Source organism: Lonchura striata, chromosome 18 (genome assembly GCF_046129695.1).
Source record: "Lonchura striata isolate bLonStr1 chromosome 18, bLonStr1.mat, whole genome shotgun sequence".
NCBI lineage: Eukaryota > Metazoa > Chordata > Aves > Passeriformes > Estrildidae > Lonchura > Lonchura striata.
The window spans coordinates 12,741,912-12,761,130 of record NC_134620.1 but is presented as its reverse complement, the minus strand read 5'-3'; the positions used below and the strand labels follow the sequence as shown (position 1 = coordinate 12,761,130).

Genomic DNA, 19,219 nt, shown 5'->3' with positions numbered 1-19,219 from the left:
ATTCAAGGACAAGACAAATAGGGCAAGACAAAAAGTGAGAGCAGCTTTCCTGATGCAGCCTCAAAAGGGATTTGGAGGGATGGCAGTGTGTCATTGGTGCTGCTGGGGGAGTTGATAAGGAAGGTCAGGGTAGACAGAAGGGGAGTGGAGTCTTTCCAATGATTTATAGGCAGTGGAAACTAGAGAGAGCCCACATGGAGAGTGAAGCTCAGCTAAGGCACGTGGGAATGTGCCAGCATCCAGCATTCTTTTGCAGTGGCTGCCCATTCACCTTGTTTCTGAACAGGTCTGCCCCACTGCAGCAACAATTACTACAATATTTCTGTTTCAAAAGCCACACAGAATGAAAGCATCCATACATCAGATCTTTCCATTCCATAACATTAATCTGTTTGGATGCTGGGCAGCTTGCTGGCAAACACTGTGAGCAGGTTTAAACAGCTGTTCATTTACTGTGCTTGTCAAACCACCAGCTGGAAGGCTCCTCTCCTCTGGCTAAAAAACAGCTGTGAAATCGTTGTGAAACTTCAAAAATCCTTCTAAAATAGAGCTGGGTAAATCAATTTTTTTGAACAGAAATAGAGGAACCAACAGAACAAATCCACAGCAAGTCCCAGCTCTGAATGCCTTTGCTTATCCAGGCACAAAGCCACCTCTGTAAATGCAGAGCAGGTTTTTTATCTCAGAGACATTCCAACATCACTGAGGCACCTGGGTCTTCTTCTGACACTTCTCACCATTAGAAACCTCACCCTGCTCGTCCCCGACCACATGTCCTTCTCCTCCCACAGCACAAACAGAAGGATAGAGTCCCATGAGCTGGAGAGTGGACAGATTGCTGTCCTTTAAATCTTGCCATCTAATTTCTTGCCCTGACAGAGGCAACAGCCTGTGCTCAGAGCTGTGTTCTACATTCTTGCCCAGCCAAGATGTGATTTCTCAGTAGAAATAAAACAGTCACTAAAGCATCACACAAAACTTGCATCTGTTTCTTGCCTTACAGAAACATCACTGTAGAAGTCCAGCTCTGTCCAGAACATATTTTACCCATCAGAGTTATGAGCAACACCTGGGATTTCAAAAAATTGTAAGATTTTCTCAATTAGTTTATTTGGCTAAGTTATATGCTATTGCAGCTTCTCCTGCCCACACAGCTCTCGGGGATAAGAGAGGAGAAAAAAATAAATGCATAAAAATAGAATCACAACACTTTAAGAGCTATTTTTATTTTAAATTTCTTACTTTTCAGGTTGAAAAACTATATTTAAAACAGCACTTACTCTAAACATAGCTTGAGATAATACTGAGAGCTTATATACCTAAGTTTCTACGCAAGTCTAGCTTATGCTTATTTCTTAAAGGCAACAAACTCATAACCTTTTTGAGCAGGTACATTTCATCTCTTGTGCAGTCTCCAAACAGCTGTCATCTCTTCCATGGTGCGTATCTCCATCTCTGTTTTTGGGTTTGAAAATCTCCAGCCACTCCAGATCTGAGAGTGGCTTCCACCGTGTATCTTTATTTACAATGAAGTTATTAATACCGGAATCAGAGTCAGACTTGCAAGTCGCAGGAGTCTCTCTGCTTTTTTGGCCAGACTCAGTGTCAGATCTCTCTTCCCAGGTTTTGTTTGCATTATCAGTTTTGTCAGACGTGCTGCTGCTCTGGATTAAAGTGCTTTGCAAATCTACACGAGATTTGATTTTAAGCCAACGATCATATGAAGGCAACGACACCTCAAAGGTTTTCTCGTCTCTGCTTTTCACTCCATTCTCTTCGACTTCCCTGTTTCTCAATGGCTTTGTGTTGTTTACCTCATGAAATTTTTCACTGTCTAGCTCATCAAAGCTTGATGCAACATCCTGCTTTTCTCCTTCTTCCACAGGCAGGGCCAAGCCTTTCACAGCTTTTTGACACTGGTTTAACAATGCTGAGGTAGTTTCCTCCAAGTCTGAGGCATTCAGTGACTGTCTATTATCTACTTCACATATCTCAGGAGTGGGTTTTACCCTACTTGCTGGAACTGGTGCAGTTCCACACTCCTCGCACATCCTGTGGCTGCCCTCAGTCCTACCCTTGTCTGTCTCGCTGGAGCTTTCAGAGGCAGGGAGTGTGGCCCCTGAGCTACAACGGCACGACAAAAACAAGTCAGAAACACTGCAGGTGAAGAGCATCCCCAAGTGCACTCCTAAAGCTCTACAGAACACACGCTGCTGCCACGGTTCTGCAGCAGCTTACACACCGCCAGGCAGCTGTATCCTGCCAAAACCCCACAGAAAATCTGCCCAGATTTGGCTGTTAACTTTTCAAAATCAGTCCGAGAGTTCCCTCATGTTTTAATCACAGTATGGTGATCCTGTCTGAACCTCCAGGGTGTGCACCAATTCTCTAAGTTTAGTTCCTAAAATAAACGTTGCTTTTTAAATAAAAGTAGCAGGGAGCCAGGTTAACACCCCTACCACCAGACTAGTTCACTTTCTAAAAAAAATCATGAGCTGTCTGGCCTGCTACAAAACTTGGTCTGTAACTGATGTTCATGGTCTCTCCTGACCAAATAAAATACAGGGTACTTGACAGCTTCACTGGATGTTTGTGGTCAACTCCAGCAAAGCCATCCTGAGCCAGCACACACCCCTGTTAGGGTGTTAGCTGGGGCTGAACAGTGAAGTCTCTCTTTGAGGACATACTATTTAAGAAAAAAAATTAAAATGTCTTTACCTCCTTCCACTTGATGTATTTTCATGTTTTTGCCTGGAGTCCTGAGAGCTATCAAAGTTGACATGAAGGAAGTGCAAGTCCCGCTGCTGTTTTACACAGACCTGTTAGAGGCAGTGGGGGGCACTGGTGAACGTCTGGGTGCAGGAACATCATCAGGTACTACCACAGTGCTTGTCTTCCAAAAACATCCTCAAAATGTTTTTATAAACCAATGCCTATGGTCAAATTATTGACAAAGACTTCCAAATCTAAGAGGACATCTCTGCATGTATTTAGGAAAATAATGTTTTGCAACAATAAACAGGATTTTTATTAGATTAGAATATTCTTCTAAGACGGAACCACGCTGAACAATAAATATATCATTACTGTTACCTGATATTTAATACATGTTGTTATTACGTTATTCACAGCTACAAAATTACAGGACATGGATTATGATCATGGGATTTGGCTTTTACTGCAGGGGATTTTTTGTGAAGCTAATGAAGAAGGTAACTACCCATCAATTATTTGCAATTAAAAAGTGGAACATGCTTTGAGAACCTCAGCTGAGAGCAGGTGAACACACAGGGTTTAGGTTGTGAAAAACAGACCTGCCAGGACACTGTGTCCCTTACTCAGCTGAGTTCACCTTGGGCAGGTGTGCAATCCCAATCCTGCTGTCCTTCATGTGACTTCCCAAGACTGGAAGCACCATGGGCTTTTCAGCTTAACCCCAAATGAAATAAATCAACATTCTACAGGGATCCCAGCAAGCCACAAACAGATTTTTAGGTGTTCCTTAATTAATAATATCTATCTAACTTTTTTACACTGCTCCACACAGGTCTGATGTTCCTGAAAATGCTCCTCTGACCTCGGAGCAGAAACACAATCAGGGCTGTACCTGCCGCAAACTGGACAATTCTTTTTCAATCCGCAGTTGCTTAGACTTGGCAAACTGAAAAAGTTGGTCCTTTCTCTGTGCTTCTTCCACTGTTTCAAAAGATAATAATTACTTTTATTACTTCAGGTGAATAGACACAAAACAAGTGCATTGCTAATGCTGTGTCTGTAGCAGTAGGAGGTGGTACTGAAACAAAACAGAAGCAGTTTCTTAAGATCAACAGATAAAAAGAGCACAAAACCCACAAGAAAACAACAACAAAAAAAATTCAAGTATTTTCCTTGGACTTTTCCTCAGCGCCTGGCTTCATTTTACTAGCAGCAATACTGTGCTTTGCTGACTGATTTATTTAATGTTTTCAGAAAGGAAAAGAGAAAAGGGAAAGGGAAAAGGGGGAAAAAAAAGGAAAGCATAAAGGAAATTCAGTTAACTAATTTTAATTCATGCACATAGAGAGAAGTGCAGCAAAACAATTCCCCATTTTTTTTTGTTTTAAAATAATGAGACATGGCATCAATATCTGACAAAGGTCAAATAGCAGACTAAAAATGATAGGCAAGGAAATTATCTCACAGCAGAGAACACCTTTGGCCACCTAATCTTTCAAGGTCTCTGTGGTTATCCCCAAGAATACTGCAGTGACCTTTCCTATCCACTGCAGCACCAGATGTTCTTCCACCAAAAACCAAAGGTATTATGGAAAGCAAGATACAGTTTACCAAGTCCTGCATATTAAACCAGCCTAAACCAATTCCATTATCTAAAGAAAGCAACAGAGAAGAGAAGGTCTCAACATTTTCAGGAGAGAGTCCCCCAAGCCACTCACTCCTCCCCTTGTGTAATCCCCTTGGTGAATTTGTGCTTTCTCAAGACTTTATAAAGTGTCCCTGCAGAAGCCCCAGATATTGCTTCATAGAAGAATGGCACACAAGGGATATACTTTTATTAAACTGCAAGGAAGGCAGGTAACAAGCTGCCTCCTTCACAGATACCAGTGAATTGCTGCCCAGAACTCCCTGAGCTGTTGAAAGCCAAGGCATGAAAGGCCAGCTGCCCACCCTCACCTGCCAGTATCAGCTCACTCCTCAAGCAGCCATTTTCTTGTTTCAGGTGACTGATTTCTTCCTGGTTCTTACTGCTTTCTTTCATCTTTTCAGAGAGGATATCTGCAAAACAAAATGTAGCATTTCCCAGAGTGAAAAGGAATCTGCTGGCCTACACTTAATTAGGTGCCCAGCAGAAACATTTACCTTTCAGTGTATTTACGTGACACATGAAATCGTTCAGTGTCAGCTTGAGGTCTGGCTGCTCTCTGCTGTGACTGATGTCAGCAGACTTTGCTGTATGCAGTGCATTCTCCAATGTTTTAAATATAGATTTAACCTCGCTAATCTGATCGGTTGTTTCAAGTAAGGCCTTATCCTGAAATAGGAAACACAATGAATTCTTATTTTTTATATCATGGATGGGTTTGGACAAAACAACAATACATCCTTCTGCAGTTGTTAAAGTGACCCACAGACTTCCTTCTGAGCTTTTGAGGGAAAAAAAACCCACCCAAATGAAATCTTGGAAACAAGCTTGTTTGTGACAACAAACCATTTTTCTCTTCTCAAACAAGCCTAAGAATTAACCATGAGTGAGATCACCAATGATAGAAGCCTTGTGGCAGAGTCACTAACAGTTGCACTGCAGCTTGACCACATTTAGTGCCCATGAGCTGACAGATGTTACAGATGTTACCTTCATCTGAAGCATAGAGAGAAGCTCCTGTTCCCTCGCTTGCAGCTGGCCTGTTTTAGCAGACAGTTCCAAAATTGAGCAGTGAAGACTCTGATTTTTCTCCTAGTGAACAGAAATAAGTGTCAGCTATTACTTCAGTGATTCAAAGTTATTTTTTTCCCAGTAGATGCATCCACAACGTTATTTAAACGTTGTGGATGGCAATGTGGTATCCTGAGCAAATTGGAGAAAAGAAAACTGGAGTAAAAATTATTCCCCAACTTGCTTGTGATCAAGGGTTTTAATACCCTGCATGTCTCAGTTTTGAAATGTTACATTTCATCACAGGCATCCTGTAAATGCATGGACTACAAAATCAGACCATTACTCAACCCCTACCTCCAGAGCCTGGCAGCGACCAGATGAATCTGTTACTTTTTGAGTGAGCTCTTTAAACTTCTGTTGTGTGCTTTCAAGTGTTACCTTACTGTCATTATGCTGGGATTCTAATAACTTTAACTTTTTGGTTAGTGATTTTATAACTGCATTTTTCTCCTTCAGCTCCCCTGAAAAGGAAGGAGACAAAGTTATATGTGAGAGAACAGCTGAGAGGCTGTCATGCAATTTCTTAAATCTCAGAAATAATTTAACCCAGTGTTTTAAAATCACAGGATTCAGACCTGGATGCTTATGTTGCACACCATGAAGGATTCCCTGGCTACCCAGGTCAGATGGAACAGGAACTGCATGGTGAGCTCTGTACTGAGACTGTTCAGAGCCACCAGGTGTTTGGGTGGTTTGTGTTTGTTCAGAGCTGTGCAGTGAAACCTCAGGGCACAAAGCTCACCAGCAGGTTGCAAATTTTCCTCTTCCCCCACATTTATTTAATCAGATTATTTTTTTTTAAGAATTCATAGAAGCAATTTAGACATTCGGACAAGAAAGAGTTATCTGAACATCACACCCCCTTCAAGATCACTTCAGCACCATGTGGAAGTTTAGATCCCAGAGAAACAATAAAATTTAAGGCTGAAGGGTAGGAAATGGTTCCTTTTATGATGCAAAACTATTATTGAGGGGTTGAAGCACCTGAACATGCTTATAGGAGAAAAATCTCATTCTTTACATCACAACACTTACTAGTTAACATGCTGCATTGTTCTCCTAAAGTCAGTATTTTTTGGCGATCATCTTCCCAGGCCTGAATGTGTCTCTCATGCACTGCCACCATGTCATTGAGCTCCCTGTCACGATCTTTCAGTTCTGCAATTAACAGCTTGAGCTCCTGTCTCTGCCTCCTAATGATGCTGTTCTTTCGATCAGGGCTAAATGCCTACGAAAGGCGAGACACGGAATGCATTTCAACACAAGGGAAGTGACAAATTCTCTCGTAATAAACTCGCGGGGTTTATTTTTAGTTATGTTTATATTATAAATAGAGACCATTCCAAGAAGTTCCTTATGCTGGTGGCACCACCTGTGGCCCTTGACCGAACAAGGTGGTACCACCGGCGCCCCGTGACTCACGCCGGCAGCAGCGCCGTGAGCACAGAACAGAGCCGATTGTTAACGGCGCTTTCATCTTTTACCTGGGGCGAAGCAGAACTCTGTGGTGATGAACTCATAGGGGACTGGGGGCCAGAGCTCTGCCAGGCATTCGCGGAAGCGGGAAGGCTCCAGGGATGTCACGCTCAGCATCGGAGGCTCCCCGCGCTTCGCGCCGGCCCTGAGGGAGCACGGGCGGCGTTGGAGCGGCCGGGCCGGGGGCGCAGGCCTGAGGCGGGGCCCACCCCGGGAGCGACCCCGCTCCCGGGCAGGGCTCCCGGGCAGGGCTCCCCCGCTGTCCCGCCCCGCTGTCCCGCCCTTCCTAAGCGCAGGAGCCTCCCCTGCCCTCCGGCCCCCTCATGAGCCGCGGTGAGCCCCCGCTTACCCCCGGCCGCCCCGACCCACCGGCCCCGCCCGCCGTTGGAGGAAGCTCCGCCCCCCGCAGCGAAGCGGCCGCGGGTTCGAGTCCCGCGGCTGCCGCCTCACCCCGGGCCGCTGCTGGTGAGGCTGGAGCTGCTAGAAAAATGTGATAATTGAGGAAGAACCAGCCGGAATGTTAAGGGTTGGAGGCAGCTTCCCTGTCCAGCATTAAATGGGAGGACTATAGTGGTGCAGGCAGCTCTTGAGAGACACTATTTGCAATGACAGGGATGGAGTTATCTCTACAGATACACCCATGGTATATAAATAGAAATCACTGTAAAAAGCAGCCGTACAGGAAGACAACAGAGAGTTTGACACATCACCCCCTTGGCTTTCAGCTCTGAGGTTCTGCAGTGACAGGAGCATGTCACTTCCAGGACTCTGCCACCAGGGAGCATTTCTTGTTATTAAATGGAACAATGAAACAAAAAGGCACCAAATCGATGCTCGAGGCTGTCTGTGGGAGTACAGACAGCAGAGCTGGCACCCCACCTCCTAACATGACCTGTGGAACAGTGCTCACTATTAATTTGTATTCATTACTACCATTCTAAAAGGAGCTGCAGGTTAAAAGCAGAAAGTCATTACAATTGCCTCACCTAGAAGCCCAGCAGGGTTAGATCTTTGGAATTATGAAAATAGGCTAAATTTCTAAGTCATATTCACAGATGTCTCAGTGTTTCCACTTAACAAAATAATTAAATTGGCAGGCATGTAGAATGACCCCTTCAGGACTCACTGTTCTTCCACTGCTAACAAACCTTTAGAATGCTTGTTCCATTCTGATTTCTAAAATTCTCTTCAGGTAAATGAAAGGTCTACATCAGCCAAGTGCCTTATTCAGTTAAGCTCAGCAGAAAGAAGAGCAGATGAGAAACAAACTTCTAATGCCTTAAATTCTTATTTTCCTGTAAGATAAGTAGAGGAAAGTAGATGCAAAAAACCTCAGAAAGTATTCAGTGAGGAACAGTAATTTTATTTAAATCTACTTCATGCTTAAGCATGGTAGAACCTCAATTTAACTTTGGCAAATATCACAAAAAACCCCCCAAAACAAAAAAGAAAACCAAGCAGCCTATACAGAGAATGCCAAGGAAATGGGTTCTCCACAGTTTCACTGCAGAGCAAATGGATTTAGAAGCCTCACTTTTGCTATATCATTTATAACCATGTAATTAAATAAAGATAGTCTTCCACTATCACTTCTTGACTTCTCCAAGATCTTCAATGCTGTCATCATCCACCTAGGGAGAAAAAGCCACAAGACAGCAAATTAAATATTTTCTTTTTACATGCCTCCTTCAATGTGCACCCCTGTAAGTGTAGTGAAGTGGGAGAAGTGAACAGCCCCATTCCAGATCTCCTGCTGTAAATCCTATATGAGTGACATGTGCTTACAGGACACAGCTGAGCCTGCAGGGCTGGGAATAAAGACAGGCCTATGGAGTTAAACCATAAAGAATTCCACTTGGGAAATGCCAGGACAAGGGAGAGCCAGAGAAAGCTCTTGCAATTACAGCTCTCAGCCTTACATTTCAGTCCAACCCACACTAGCTGATCTCTTTTGAAGCACAAATGTGTGGGGCTTGGGGATTTTTTGTTTGATTTAATTTTGCAATATTTTAAGACGTGTTGAGAAACAGGATGGCAATGTAAGAACACTTAGACACTCACTGTTAAGAAATGGTCACAAAGAAGGCACAGATATTTGACAGCTGCATTTATTCTGACATGCCTCCCTCACTGTAGGGTGGGAATGCAACAACTGCTCTTTTATTTTTGTGCACCAATCTGTGCCGCCAAAGATGAAACCCTTTTCCAAAATCATTGGTAAATCACAGGCTAGTGTGGAAAAGCAGGTGTCTTCCTGAGAGAAAGAAGGGTTTATTACCTCAGGCCACTTCTCCTGGATTACATCAATAATGTCATCTGTAAAGTCCCCCTGAATAATGATTTCATCTTCTCCTGTTACTGAGGCACCGCAGGAAAATTTCTGAGCAAAAAACCTTTGTGCTTCCTTAAGATCGATTTCTGTCCAGGGGAAAATGAACAATTTAAGTACAGTTATTGTCACAAAAATATTTTCTCAAGATTAAAGCCAAAATCTTGTTTTAACTTGAAAAAGTAGTGGCACTTTACAGTTGAAGTTTTGCTAGAGTTTCCACTGAAAGCCAAGTTTGTTGTTTACACCCAAAACATCTGACTCTACAGATCTACAAATGCTTCAAGGTAGAAACTGCTGAATGTCCTCTACATGTTCTGCTGAGGTGAGTCTGCACCTGTAACCCTCTTTGTCTGAAAAATCATGGCAATAAGTGCCTTAATAATTTATCCCTGTGGGAAGTCAGTGTACCTTTGACATGCTTTGGAACTGCTAAAAGCACCTTGGGACTTTAATCTCACAGCTGGAAGCAGATTGCCCAGTGGAATACAACCAGAAGAAGCATCATGAGGTTAAAGGCAGGTACATCCAACACCAGGAAAACCCAAACTCACCAAATGTGGCAAGGCCACACACTCTTGTGACATATTTTTTCTTTGCTCTGGGAATTTTAGCTATCGTAACTTTCTGTGGTACTGTCTTCTTCTTCTGTTTTATCTGACCTCTTCCACCTTTAAAACAGAACATAAGGTTACATGATTAATTAAATTATGTCATAGTTCATCAAAGAAAAAAACATACAAGGTCAGATTTTGTCCCTATAAACAAAGAAGCTATTAACTCCCCAACACAAAAATGTATATTGCTTATTGTCTGAGATTTACTATTATTTAAGAAAGATCCCATGGCATCAAAGTCCAGTCTGATGGGAAATAACAATATATACATGTGAAATGTGCATTCAAACACAGGCTACTCAAAAGACCCCCACTACAATCAGCAAAAAAAACCCCTTTTCCCCACACTTTACCAATCACTGTGTTTGGGCTACATTTACATTGTTCCTTGGGTGTAGCCCGAGAAATAAATTTTTATTTTATATTTTCCACAACTATTTTAACATCCTCACGGTTTGTGTCTGAGGCAAAGCAAGCTGCCCATGCCCATTTCCTGAGGCCACAAGGTCTTGCTTTCCTCAGGTTGCTGGGTTTAACAGCAGATCAAGTTCTGGACACCCGTGCACGACCCCACAATGAACCAGGCATGGAAATGTGAGCCAGCAGCCAACCCCACAGCTGTGACAGCAGCCAGCCACAGCACCCCAATTCCACACCATTTACACCACCTTTCCCCTGCCTGCTCCCAGGCCAGCCTCTGGGAACACTCCCCATTTCAGGCATTTCTGAGTCAGAGTAAAGCATGCAAAAGATACATTCCACTCATTAGGATTCTTCCAGCCAGATTAAGATCTCAGCTAACTTCGTGTACAGTCATCATGTTTTTCCAGGGTAACTAAAGTTTCATATTTCTGAGCCTTCTCAGCATGAAAACCTAAAGAATTTATGACAAGTAAACCAAGCCCTGTGACTGCTTCTAACATGCAGCACTTTCAATTCTATTTTATTATAAACCAGTGTCTGATAATTTTTAGACAGTAAATTTCTGCCTTAAACTTCGTTGAGTTTCAGCAGTGTCTTATGAAGTTTGTGCTTGTTTTCCCTCACACTCTTATATTATCCTGCTTAACACCATATTGTACGCTTTCATGGAACTTTAGATTCTTGGAGAAAAATCACCAAATATTTTAAACACTATTATTTTGGAACCAGACTGAAACACCAGACTGAAAATTAATCATACCACCCCTCATAAAATTGAAAACTAATCATACCACAACAAATTAATGTTAAAGTAAAATCTCCTGAAATCTCTGGGAGAAGCATCCAAGTTACAGAACATGAATTACTGTTGTCACTACACATTGCCTGCTAAGAAGGTAAATTAAATTGGTTACCAAGATACCAAACTTAAAACACAAATATATGTGGCATAAAATATGAAGGTTACTGGGTATTAACCATAATTTCTGGGGCATAACACACAACTGACACTGCACAAGCAAGTGCATATTAACAGCTCGAGAACTCTAATTTATGGTGGAAAGCATGTTAATTAATTCAGCAGAAAGAGCTCCAATGATTGAAGATAACCGTGTGTTTAAATTATTCCACATAACTTTTTATCTTCCAAAGTTGGGTTTTGAAAATGTTTTTCATTAGTACTGCTGGGAGGAGACACAGCTTCTAATGGAGACACAGGTAACAGATTTTAAAACATGAAACCAAATCCTGTTCCATGAATACAGAGAGGTGGAAGGAACAAAGGCAAAAGCAGAGTCATGAGGCATTACCAGATATATTTCCCTATGTATTCCCTATATTCCAGAGCTAACCACTAAAATGCAAGGAATTCGTGCCCTGCTCCAGACCAGCAGGTGAGAAAGGGATGTCCCAAACTGTTTTGAAATCAGTACCACAATCAACTATTTAGACCTTGCCTCTCTTTTGCTTCTTCTTCTCCTCTTCTTCTCCTCCTCCCACATTTCCTTGGCCTTCTCCAACCCCAGCTTCCTGTTTAGGTGAATTTTCTTAAATGCAGCAGAAAGGAGTGAGGGAAAAAAAAACAAACAAATTTAGTGATCAAACCCCACAGCCTTACAGGAACAGAAAGTAAGGTAAAGTGATATTTTGCTGAATCAGTACACTGTGCTGAATTGCAGCAGCCTTTTGACTGATGCATGTTACATCTTCATTACAGCATTTCTGCAAATTAAACTCCAGAAAAGCCTCAGCTCCAAGCTACAGGGACAATTTCAATAAAGGCTCTTGCACAGAGGGACAGAAATAATGATAATATTAATACTGAAATTCCAAATGCAAACAAATAAGTTCTCCATTATTAAAGACCTTTCCTCCAGCTATCCACTGTAGACTGGAAAGACATAAAATCCAATAAACTATCTCTGATGGGAAACAAGTGCATGGATGACTGTTTATGGTAGGAACCTTAAGAAAGCTCAAATATTATTAATGAAACTACAAATTGATTATTTAGTGTTTTCTGACGTTATAAAACCCATTTCACAGCATCCAAAGCATTAACTCTCACATGATACATCAGGAAAAGAAAAGAGGATAAGCTCAGATATTTCTAAATACGTCCAAGGACACATATCAGTTAGAAAATAGAAAAGACTCTTACCGACTGTAAGCTTTGCAAACTCATCTGGAAAATTCTTTTCTAACCATTGTCTGCATTTAGTCACATCAGGCATGTATTCACAGTACTAGAGAAAAGTCATATGAATGCTGTTAGTGGAGGAATGACAAAATGCATCACAAATACACCAAAACAGGGCATAACAGGACAGAAGGAAATTTGGACAACAATGAACTCACCTCTGTTGGCAACGAACAGACTGGAGAAAGAAGGAGGAATAAAAAGAACAGATTACAAAAGGAATTTTTACTTTTCACCTTTTTACTTACAGGCTTAGTACTTAAATTCCAAATGGTGTTTCAAAGTCAGGGATGAGTTCTTACATAACTTTTGGTTATAACCACACACTGACTCAAAAACTTTTCTTTATTGTTGCCACTCCACATTTTAATTCCTCTCTCATTACACCTGTGCTCGCACGCTCTGCATTAGGATAAAACATCACAGCAAGAGCTGCCAGTCACTGAGGGAAGGGGAGGAGAAGCCCAAGGTTGGGAAAAGCTACAGAACAAAACACCACTTCTACCTGAGGCAAAAGAGACACTGAACAAAGCACCAGGTGGTTTGGTCAGCTTTCCTTTCTCTGAGAGCTGCCAATGTCCCAGAGAGGGGACAGCCAAACCAACTGTGCTGATTTTCACACACAACAGGGCTGTTTCCTACTGTATTCCAGCCTGAAGCAAAATGACATCCCTATCTAAAAACACACCTGTCAAGACAATTTACTTCCCTTCAAATTTCACCCACGTAACTACAAACAGAACATGCAAAGAATACTTTTAAACACAGTATGGCAGTTTAATGCATTCCATTTTTTCTATCACACTAATGCCCAGAGGCCTTTTCTGTGCTTCCTGCAGGCAGAGATGTGTGCTCCCACTCCTGCCCAGGCAGGAAGCTCCCAGGACTTGCCTCCACAGTAGAGCACCCGCAGTGGGTAATCGGCGTCGGACCTGGCACCGCTCCTGCCGTCCCCTCGGCAGTCAGGGACCACGGGCTCGGCCACCTCCGTGGCCATGTCACAGGCCTGCGGGTCACAGGGCCACAGCATCAGCACCCAGGCTCTGGGGCTGCGTCAGTCACAGCCCTCCCAGCTCAAAGAGTGCCACAGGAAACAGGGGAAGTGTCAAAAGAGAGTGAGAGATCAGGGCGAGGAAAATGGGAGCCAAACATATGAAAACATGGGGAAACTGCTTCAAAGGATGCCAAGCAGTACTGGAATTCTAGCATGTAAGGGGAAAGCAGCCAAAGCGCCACGAAATGAAGAAAAATCTTTCAGAAACCCACATGGAATTACAGAACACACTGGGTTAAGGACAAGTATCATGTTAAATCAGTGCACACGAGCAGTGGGGACACTGGAGGCAGGCACCTCTTGCATATTAGCAAAGGAAAGGGGTCATTTAAATCAGTGCCTGAAGAGTCACTATCTGATCCAAGAACACTGGGAAAAAAAACAACAGAGGGTAAAAAAAGGAAAGCAAACTCAAGGCACTAATGGATTTAATAGTGGTCTACACACACGTTTTCAAGCAAGGGACTTAGAAGACAGGAGTCAACAAGGAAAGAATTTGGAACACATAAGAAATCCCGCAGAGGATGGGAACGCAGGGGGTACGTGTGACGGAGCTCAGGATGTGGTGCGAGCTGTGCTGAGCAGTGGGGAACGCGGAGGGAACTCCAGAGGCGGTGGGTCAGGGCAGGGGACAGGCACAGGGGCACAGCGCGGCTGGGGGAGCCGGGCGAACACCCCAGAGGGGCGCGGGGCTATGCCGGGCGTCACGGGGAAAAGCGAGGGCGGCCCGGGGGAAGGGAGCCGGGACACCGGGCACGGCCGGGGGGATTCGCGGGGGCAGAGCTGAGGGGATGGGGGGCAGCCGGGGGATGCGGGTCGGGTACCTGAGGAGGGACGGGCTGGCGGCGCGGGGCGGTGCCGGCGCTGACGGAACGGAGGGCGCCGGGAGGATGCTCGGTACAAGCACCGGGGGGATCCCCGCCAGGGGCGGAGCGGGAGCGGGCGCGTGTGGGAGCCGGCAGGCGGGGGCTGCGCGGGGGGGCCCGGGGGCGGTGTCGGTGTTACCGGAGGCCCCTCGGGCCGCGGCGGGTCCCGGTCCCGGTCCCTCACCGCGCGCGCACGTGCGCCCGCCCCAGCGCCGCCGTCTCGCGAGAGGGGCGGGCACGGTTTGACCCCGCCGGCTCGCCGTACGGCGGCGGGCGGGGCCGTGCCGCGGAGCCGGCCGGGCTACGGGCCGCCGCAGCGGCCATTCCCCGCCGGGCCGCCGCAGCCATGCCCCGGTACGCGCAGCTGGTGATGGGCCCGGCGGGCAGCGGGAAGGTGAGCGGGGAATAGCGGGGAAGGGCGGGCGGAGGGAGCTCCCTGCCGGCTCCTGACGGCCGCGTGTGCCTTGCAGAGCACGTACTGCTCCACCATGGTGCAGCACTGCGAGGCGCTGGGCCGCGCCGTGCAGGTGGTGAACCTGGACCCGGCGGCCGAGCTCTTCAGCTACCCCGTCATGGCAGGTGAGCGGCGGCCCCGGGCACGGCTGGGCTCCGGCTGCCCCGAGAGCGTGCGACCGGACCCGTTCTGTCCTCCAAAACGGAGCCCGTGCAGCGCCGGGGGAAGATGTTGGAAAATCGTTTTAATAAAGTAACGTGTGATCCGTAAATTAAGGAATAATTCTGGTCTGCTGGCAAATAATGCTCAGTGCCTATGTCAGAGGTTGATGCACTCTCAATCCCTGTATTTACCTACACCAGTGATTGATAGGTACTGGCAGATGCCTCAGTTTCAAGAAAAACAGCAGTGTTTGTATCTGAACAAAGATGATAAAAGCACACCCTGACCTGCCCACATAGATGAGATACTTTCAGGAGGAGATATTCATTAGACCATAAGAGGAAAATCTTGGGGAATGAGATGTTTCCTAGACAATCACCAGGAACCCTCAAAAGACCCTCCCCAATAAATCCCGGGAAGTATTTAGCTTATATTTACCTGTTTAACTTTCCTGAACATAACGTGTTGTGTTTGGTGCTGGCTGTGCCTGTGCCAGGGAGATCCCCCTGCACCCAGCACTGCTGTGAAGTTTCCTCAGCTGCCAGAGTTCATTCCCTGCCTTTGGGGCCGTTTGTGTTGTCGCAGACATCCGCGAGCTGATAGAGGTGGACGATGTCATGGAAGATGAGTCCTTGAGGTTTGGCCCCAATGGTGGCTTGGTGTTTTGCATGGAATACTTTGCCAATAACTTCAGCTGGCTGGAGGAGAGCCTCGGGCACGTGGAGGATGACTATGTTTTGTTTGATTGCCCAGGTAAAGCCACACCAATGTTTTGGCATCACTCTTCATAAGCGTTGGAAAATTCGCAAATTGGAAAATGTGGTTGTGGAGGTTGTGATAATTCCCATTTTGTTCAGCTATTATCAGTTGTCAGAGTCACTTTCAGGTGTCTCAGGAGTGAACTTGGTCCTGGGCTGATCTGGGTGACTGCGCAGCTATTTGGTAGCATCATGAGCTGTGGCAACTGCAAACTAACACTAACTGGGGACCAAAGGAGGAAAAAACCTCCTTTTATTTCTTTTCTATTTCACTCAAACACAGGCTTCCTCAAAAGAAGGTGCTTTCCTTACTAGTTTTTATTTAAGTGCAGTTCCCATGTCTAAATATAACTGTGTACTGTTCTTGTTTGCTTCACATTCCTACCTGTTAACATCCTGAGTGTGCTCCAGGTCAGATTGAACTCTACACACACCTGCCAGTGATGAAACAGTTGGTGGAGCAGCTGCAGCAGTGGGAATTCCGTGTCTGTGGAGTTTTCCTTGTGGATTCTCAGTTCATGGTGGAATCTTTCAAGGTATCCATTTGAAATCTGTTGATAAAGTTCATTTTAATAAAGAACAAGAAGTCTTAGCCATTCAGGGAGCTGGGTTTGCCCAGAGGGAAAATTGCCAGGTGCAGGGAGATGTGGTTGCTGTCATCAGCTGCCTCAGACACAGCCTGCAGCAAGGACAATCCCAGGTGGATGTAAAGCAGCACTGGGAGAGTGAACAGACTGGGACAGGCACAGAGGGATTGTGCAGTGAATGTTCACAGAGTCAAAACTTGACTGGGCAAACCCCAGAGCAGCCTGCTCTGACCTGGAAGTGCTTCTGTTTGAGCAGTTGTAGGAGCCAGATAACCTCCAGAAGTCCCTTCCAACCTAAATTCTTCTGTGATTCCATGAGAGCTTTCTCAGATCCCAAGAACAAGCAGGCCACCATCCCCATTTAGCAGTAACTATTCCAAGAAGGGTTTTGGTTTTCTTAATGTCCTTTTCAGTGGCAGATCCATATTTGAGGCTCCAAAAATTTTTCCACTTCCTCTTTTCAACAGAGAGAATGATTCCTCATATGGCTTTGTGTCCATGTTCCATATATTCATTACCAGATTTGGCCTGTGGTTGAGTGTCCTGCATGTTTGTGTTCTGTTTTTGTGTACTTTAATACATCATTTTTCATCCTCTTCAAGTTTATTTCTGGAATCCTGGCAGCCCTCAGTGCAATGATATCTTTGGAGATTCCACAGATTAACGTCATGACCAAAATGGATTTGCTGAGCAAGAAAGCCAAGAAGGAAATAGAAAAGTGAGTTCCAAAAAATTATTTACTCTGTGGTACAATATACTGAAACAAAGTTCACTTGAGTCATGTTTCCCACAATTAAAACCTACTCATTTGGAATGGGAGAAGATGGATTTTGTTTCAAACAATAATCTCTAAACATTGGGTAGGATGCTTAATTTAGTCAGAGTCAGAAAAATAGCTCCATGTTTGTACTGATCTCTGGCTATTTCTGTAAATAATTATCTTGGATCTTTTGTGTCACTTTGAATGACAGACTTTCAATGTTGATGATGACTTTGTTTCTCCAGGTACTTGGATCCAGATATGTATTCTATGATTGAAGATTCTACAAATATATTGAAAAGCAAAAGGTTTAAAAAACTGACCAAATCTATATGTGGATTGGTAGGTACATTGCTTTTGAGCTAGTGCCCTAAAATTCACTATCACTTTTTGCTTAACTAATATTTTTTTGTTTTTTCAGATTAGCATGAGATTCTTGATACTACTGATAAGATACTCTTGATATCTGGATTATAGCCAATACATTTTCTTTGAATTCTTTTCTGTCGGCAATTTTGGGAATTTGCTGCTGCATAGAATTTAGGATTGGTAGCCAGGTGTTCTGAGTGGGGAACTGGGAATTGCCATTGGTTTGCAGTGTGAGTTTAAATGCTATTTTAGAAGTCCAGAAAAGAGTGGTTTAAGGAAGAGGCTTTGAGTGCTGTGATTGAGAATGAACTTTCTGCATTTCCCTTCTGTAGATTGATGATTATGGCATGGTTCGATTCCTGCCTTTGGATCGCTCTGATGAGGAAAGCATAAACATCATTCTGCAGCACATAGACTTCACCATTCAGTATGGAGAAGATCTGGAATTTAAAGAACCAAAGGTAAGGGACTGTTGCTGAGAAGATGAAAAATTAGAAAGTATCCATAAGAGAAGTTGTGATATAAGTATGTTCTTTGCTTTGCTAATAAATTATTCTCTTTGTACGGTTCAAAATAAGCTGTGTTTAGTCTTTCAGTGGTAATGCTTGTATCATCTTCATTTAGTTATAGAAATGAAATTCTTTAATATAATCTTGCATATGCAGGTTGATCAAGTGGTTGTTTAAAAGTATTGGTTTGGTTTTCAAAATTAACAGAGTTTTAACCTTCAAATACCAGAAAGGACCACTGAGATCACCAAGATTTTTTCCTGCATGACTGTTCAAAGTCCCCTAATGATTCCTGTGTTCAGACCAGGAAGGTTTATGTTTTTCTGGGGTTTTTTTTGACAGGAATGTGAAGAAGATAAATCTGCTCTTGTGGATGAATACTTTCAAGATCATGTGGATGAGTAAGAAACATGTTCAAACTCTGAGGAAAATACTTTGTTTTTGATAAAAAATAAAAATAAAATAAAAACCCCCCAACCCCTACACAAACACGCCTGATGTTTTATCTGTAAAATAACTAATATTTATAATGGAGAGTGAGTTATATGACCTCGTAACTACTTTAATAAACAATTTTTTTTACTATGCTTGGGTGTGTTATAAAATACATAGGCCAGTGTTAGTACATATAAACAAGCAGAACCAGAAACGGGCAAGAGGTTCAACAGACCAGCAAATCCTCAAAATATATTGAGGAAAAAGACTCAGAAAAATCTGTATGTGGCAGGTCTTGATCTGACTGAATTAAACCATTCAAAAGCTGGGGAAACCACCGTGGTTTAATTCACCTCCAGACTGCCACTGGGACGAGCCACGCTTAGGGCATGTTGAAAGGATAAACCCCAGCCTTGCAGTTGAATTATTGTGACTCACCTTCCAAACCTCCCCACTTTGTCTCCCTGACTCATGCCGGGAGTCAGATACCAGGGAACAATTTCAGCAACGCTGGATATCAGGGAAGCAATTGATAGCAATTTGAGTGTGCACCCTAAAATAGTGTGTCCCTCTGAACACAGCGCGTTTGGACCCGTTTTGTGTTTCCTTGCACGAAGTGCCGTGCTGGAAACACCCAGGGGAGAAAACCAGCGGCCAGCGAAGCATCCCGGGACCCCTTCCCCGAGCGGGCGGTGCCCCTCCCGGGACCGGCAGTGCCCTGGGACAGCAGTGCCTCTCCGTGGCCGCTCCCCGTACGGGCAGTGCCGGGGCACGGCGCTGCCTCCC

The 19,219-nt window shown here is 44.2% G+C and overlaps 3 protein-coding genes across 5 annotated transcripts; 1 reads left to right on the top strand and 2 right to left on the bottom strand.

The window, feature by feature from the left end:
- Nucleotides 1-1,207: 1,207 nt before the first annotated feature.
- CCDC62 (coiled-coil domain containing 62) lies at nucleotides 1,208-7,320 on the bottom strand. The gene is made up of 10 exons (XM_031506228.2): nucleotides 7,260-7,320; nucleotides 6,919-7,055; nucleotides 6,470-6,662; nucleotides 5,729-5,895; nucleotides 5,351-5,452; nucleotides 4,858-5,029; nucleotides 4,672-4,773; nucleotides 3,608-3,696; nucleotides 2,719-2,819; nucleotides 1,208-2,124 (listed from the first exon to the last, which is right to left on the bottom strand). The coding sequence occupies exons 2-10, from the start codon at nucleotides 6,952-6,954 to the stop codon at nucleotides 1,371-1,373; spliced, it is 1,716 nt and encodes a 571-aa protein (XP_031362088.2). The 5' UTR covers nucleotides 6,955-7,055; nucleotides 7,260-7,320; the 3' UTR covers nucleotides 1,208-1,370.
- Nucleotides 7,321-8,252: 932 nt separating this feature from the next.
- DENR (density regulated re-initiation and release factor) lies at nucleotides 8,253-15,603 on the bottom strand. Of its 3 annotated transcripts, none has more exons than XM_021532732.3 (8): nucleotides 15,454-15,603; nucleotides 13,371-13,485; nucleotides 12,638-12,657; nucleotides 12,441-12,525; nucleotides 11,737-11,826; nucleotides 9,794-9,910; nucleotides 9,189-9,328; nucleotides 8,253-8,541 (listed from the first exon to the last, which is right to left on the bottom strand). In XM_021532732.3, the coding sequence occupies exons 1-8, from the start codon at nucleotides 15,472-15,474 to the stop codon at nucleotides 8,497-8,499; spliced, it is 633 nt and encodes a 210-aa protein (XP_021388407.1). In that variant the 5' UTR covers nucleotides 15,475-15,603; the 3' UTR covers nucleotides 8,253-8,496. The 3 variants fall into 3 exon arrangements, with proteins under 3 accessions (XP_021388407.1, XP_021388409.1, XP_021388408.1); XM_021532734.3 differs by lacking the exon at nucleotides 15,454-15,603 and adding an exon at nucleotides 14,539-14,617; XM_021532733.2 differs by lacking the exon at nucleotides 15,454-15,603 and adding an exon at nucleotides 14,358-14,514.
- Nucleotides 14,683-18,583, top strand: GPN3 (GPN-loop GTPase 3). The gene is made up of 8 exons (XM_021532731.3): nucleotides 14,683-14,793; nucleotides 14,870-14,978; nucleotides 15,601-15,768; nucleotides 16,185-16,309; nucleotides 16,963-17,078; nucleotides 17,366-17,462; nucleotides 17,822-17,950; nucleotides 18,341-18,583. The coding sequence occupies exons 1-8, from the start codon at nucleotides 14,746-14,748 to the stop codon at nucleotides 18,401-18,403; spliced, it is 855 nt and encodes a 284-aa protein (XP_021388406.1). The 5' UTR covers nucleotides 14,683-14,745; the 3' UTR covers nucleotides 18,404-18,583.
- Nucleotides 18,584-19,219: the final 636 nt, after the last annotated feature.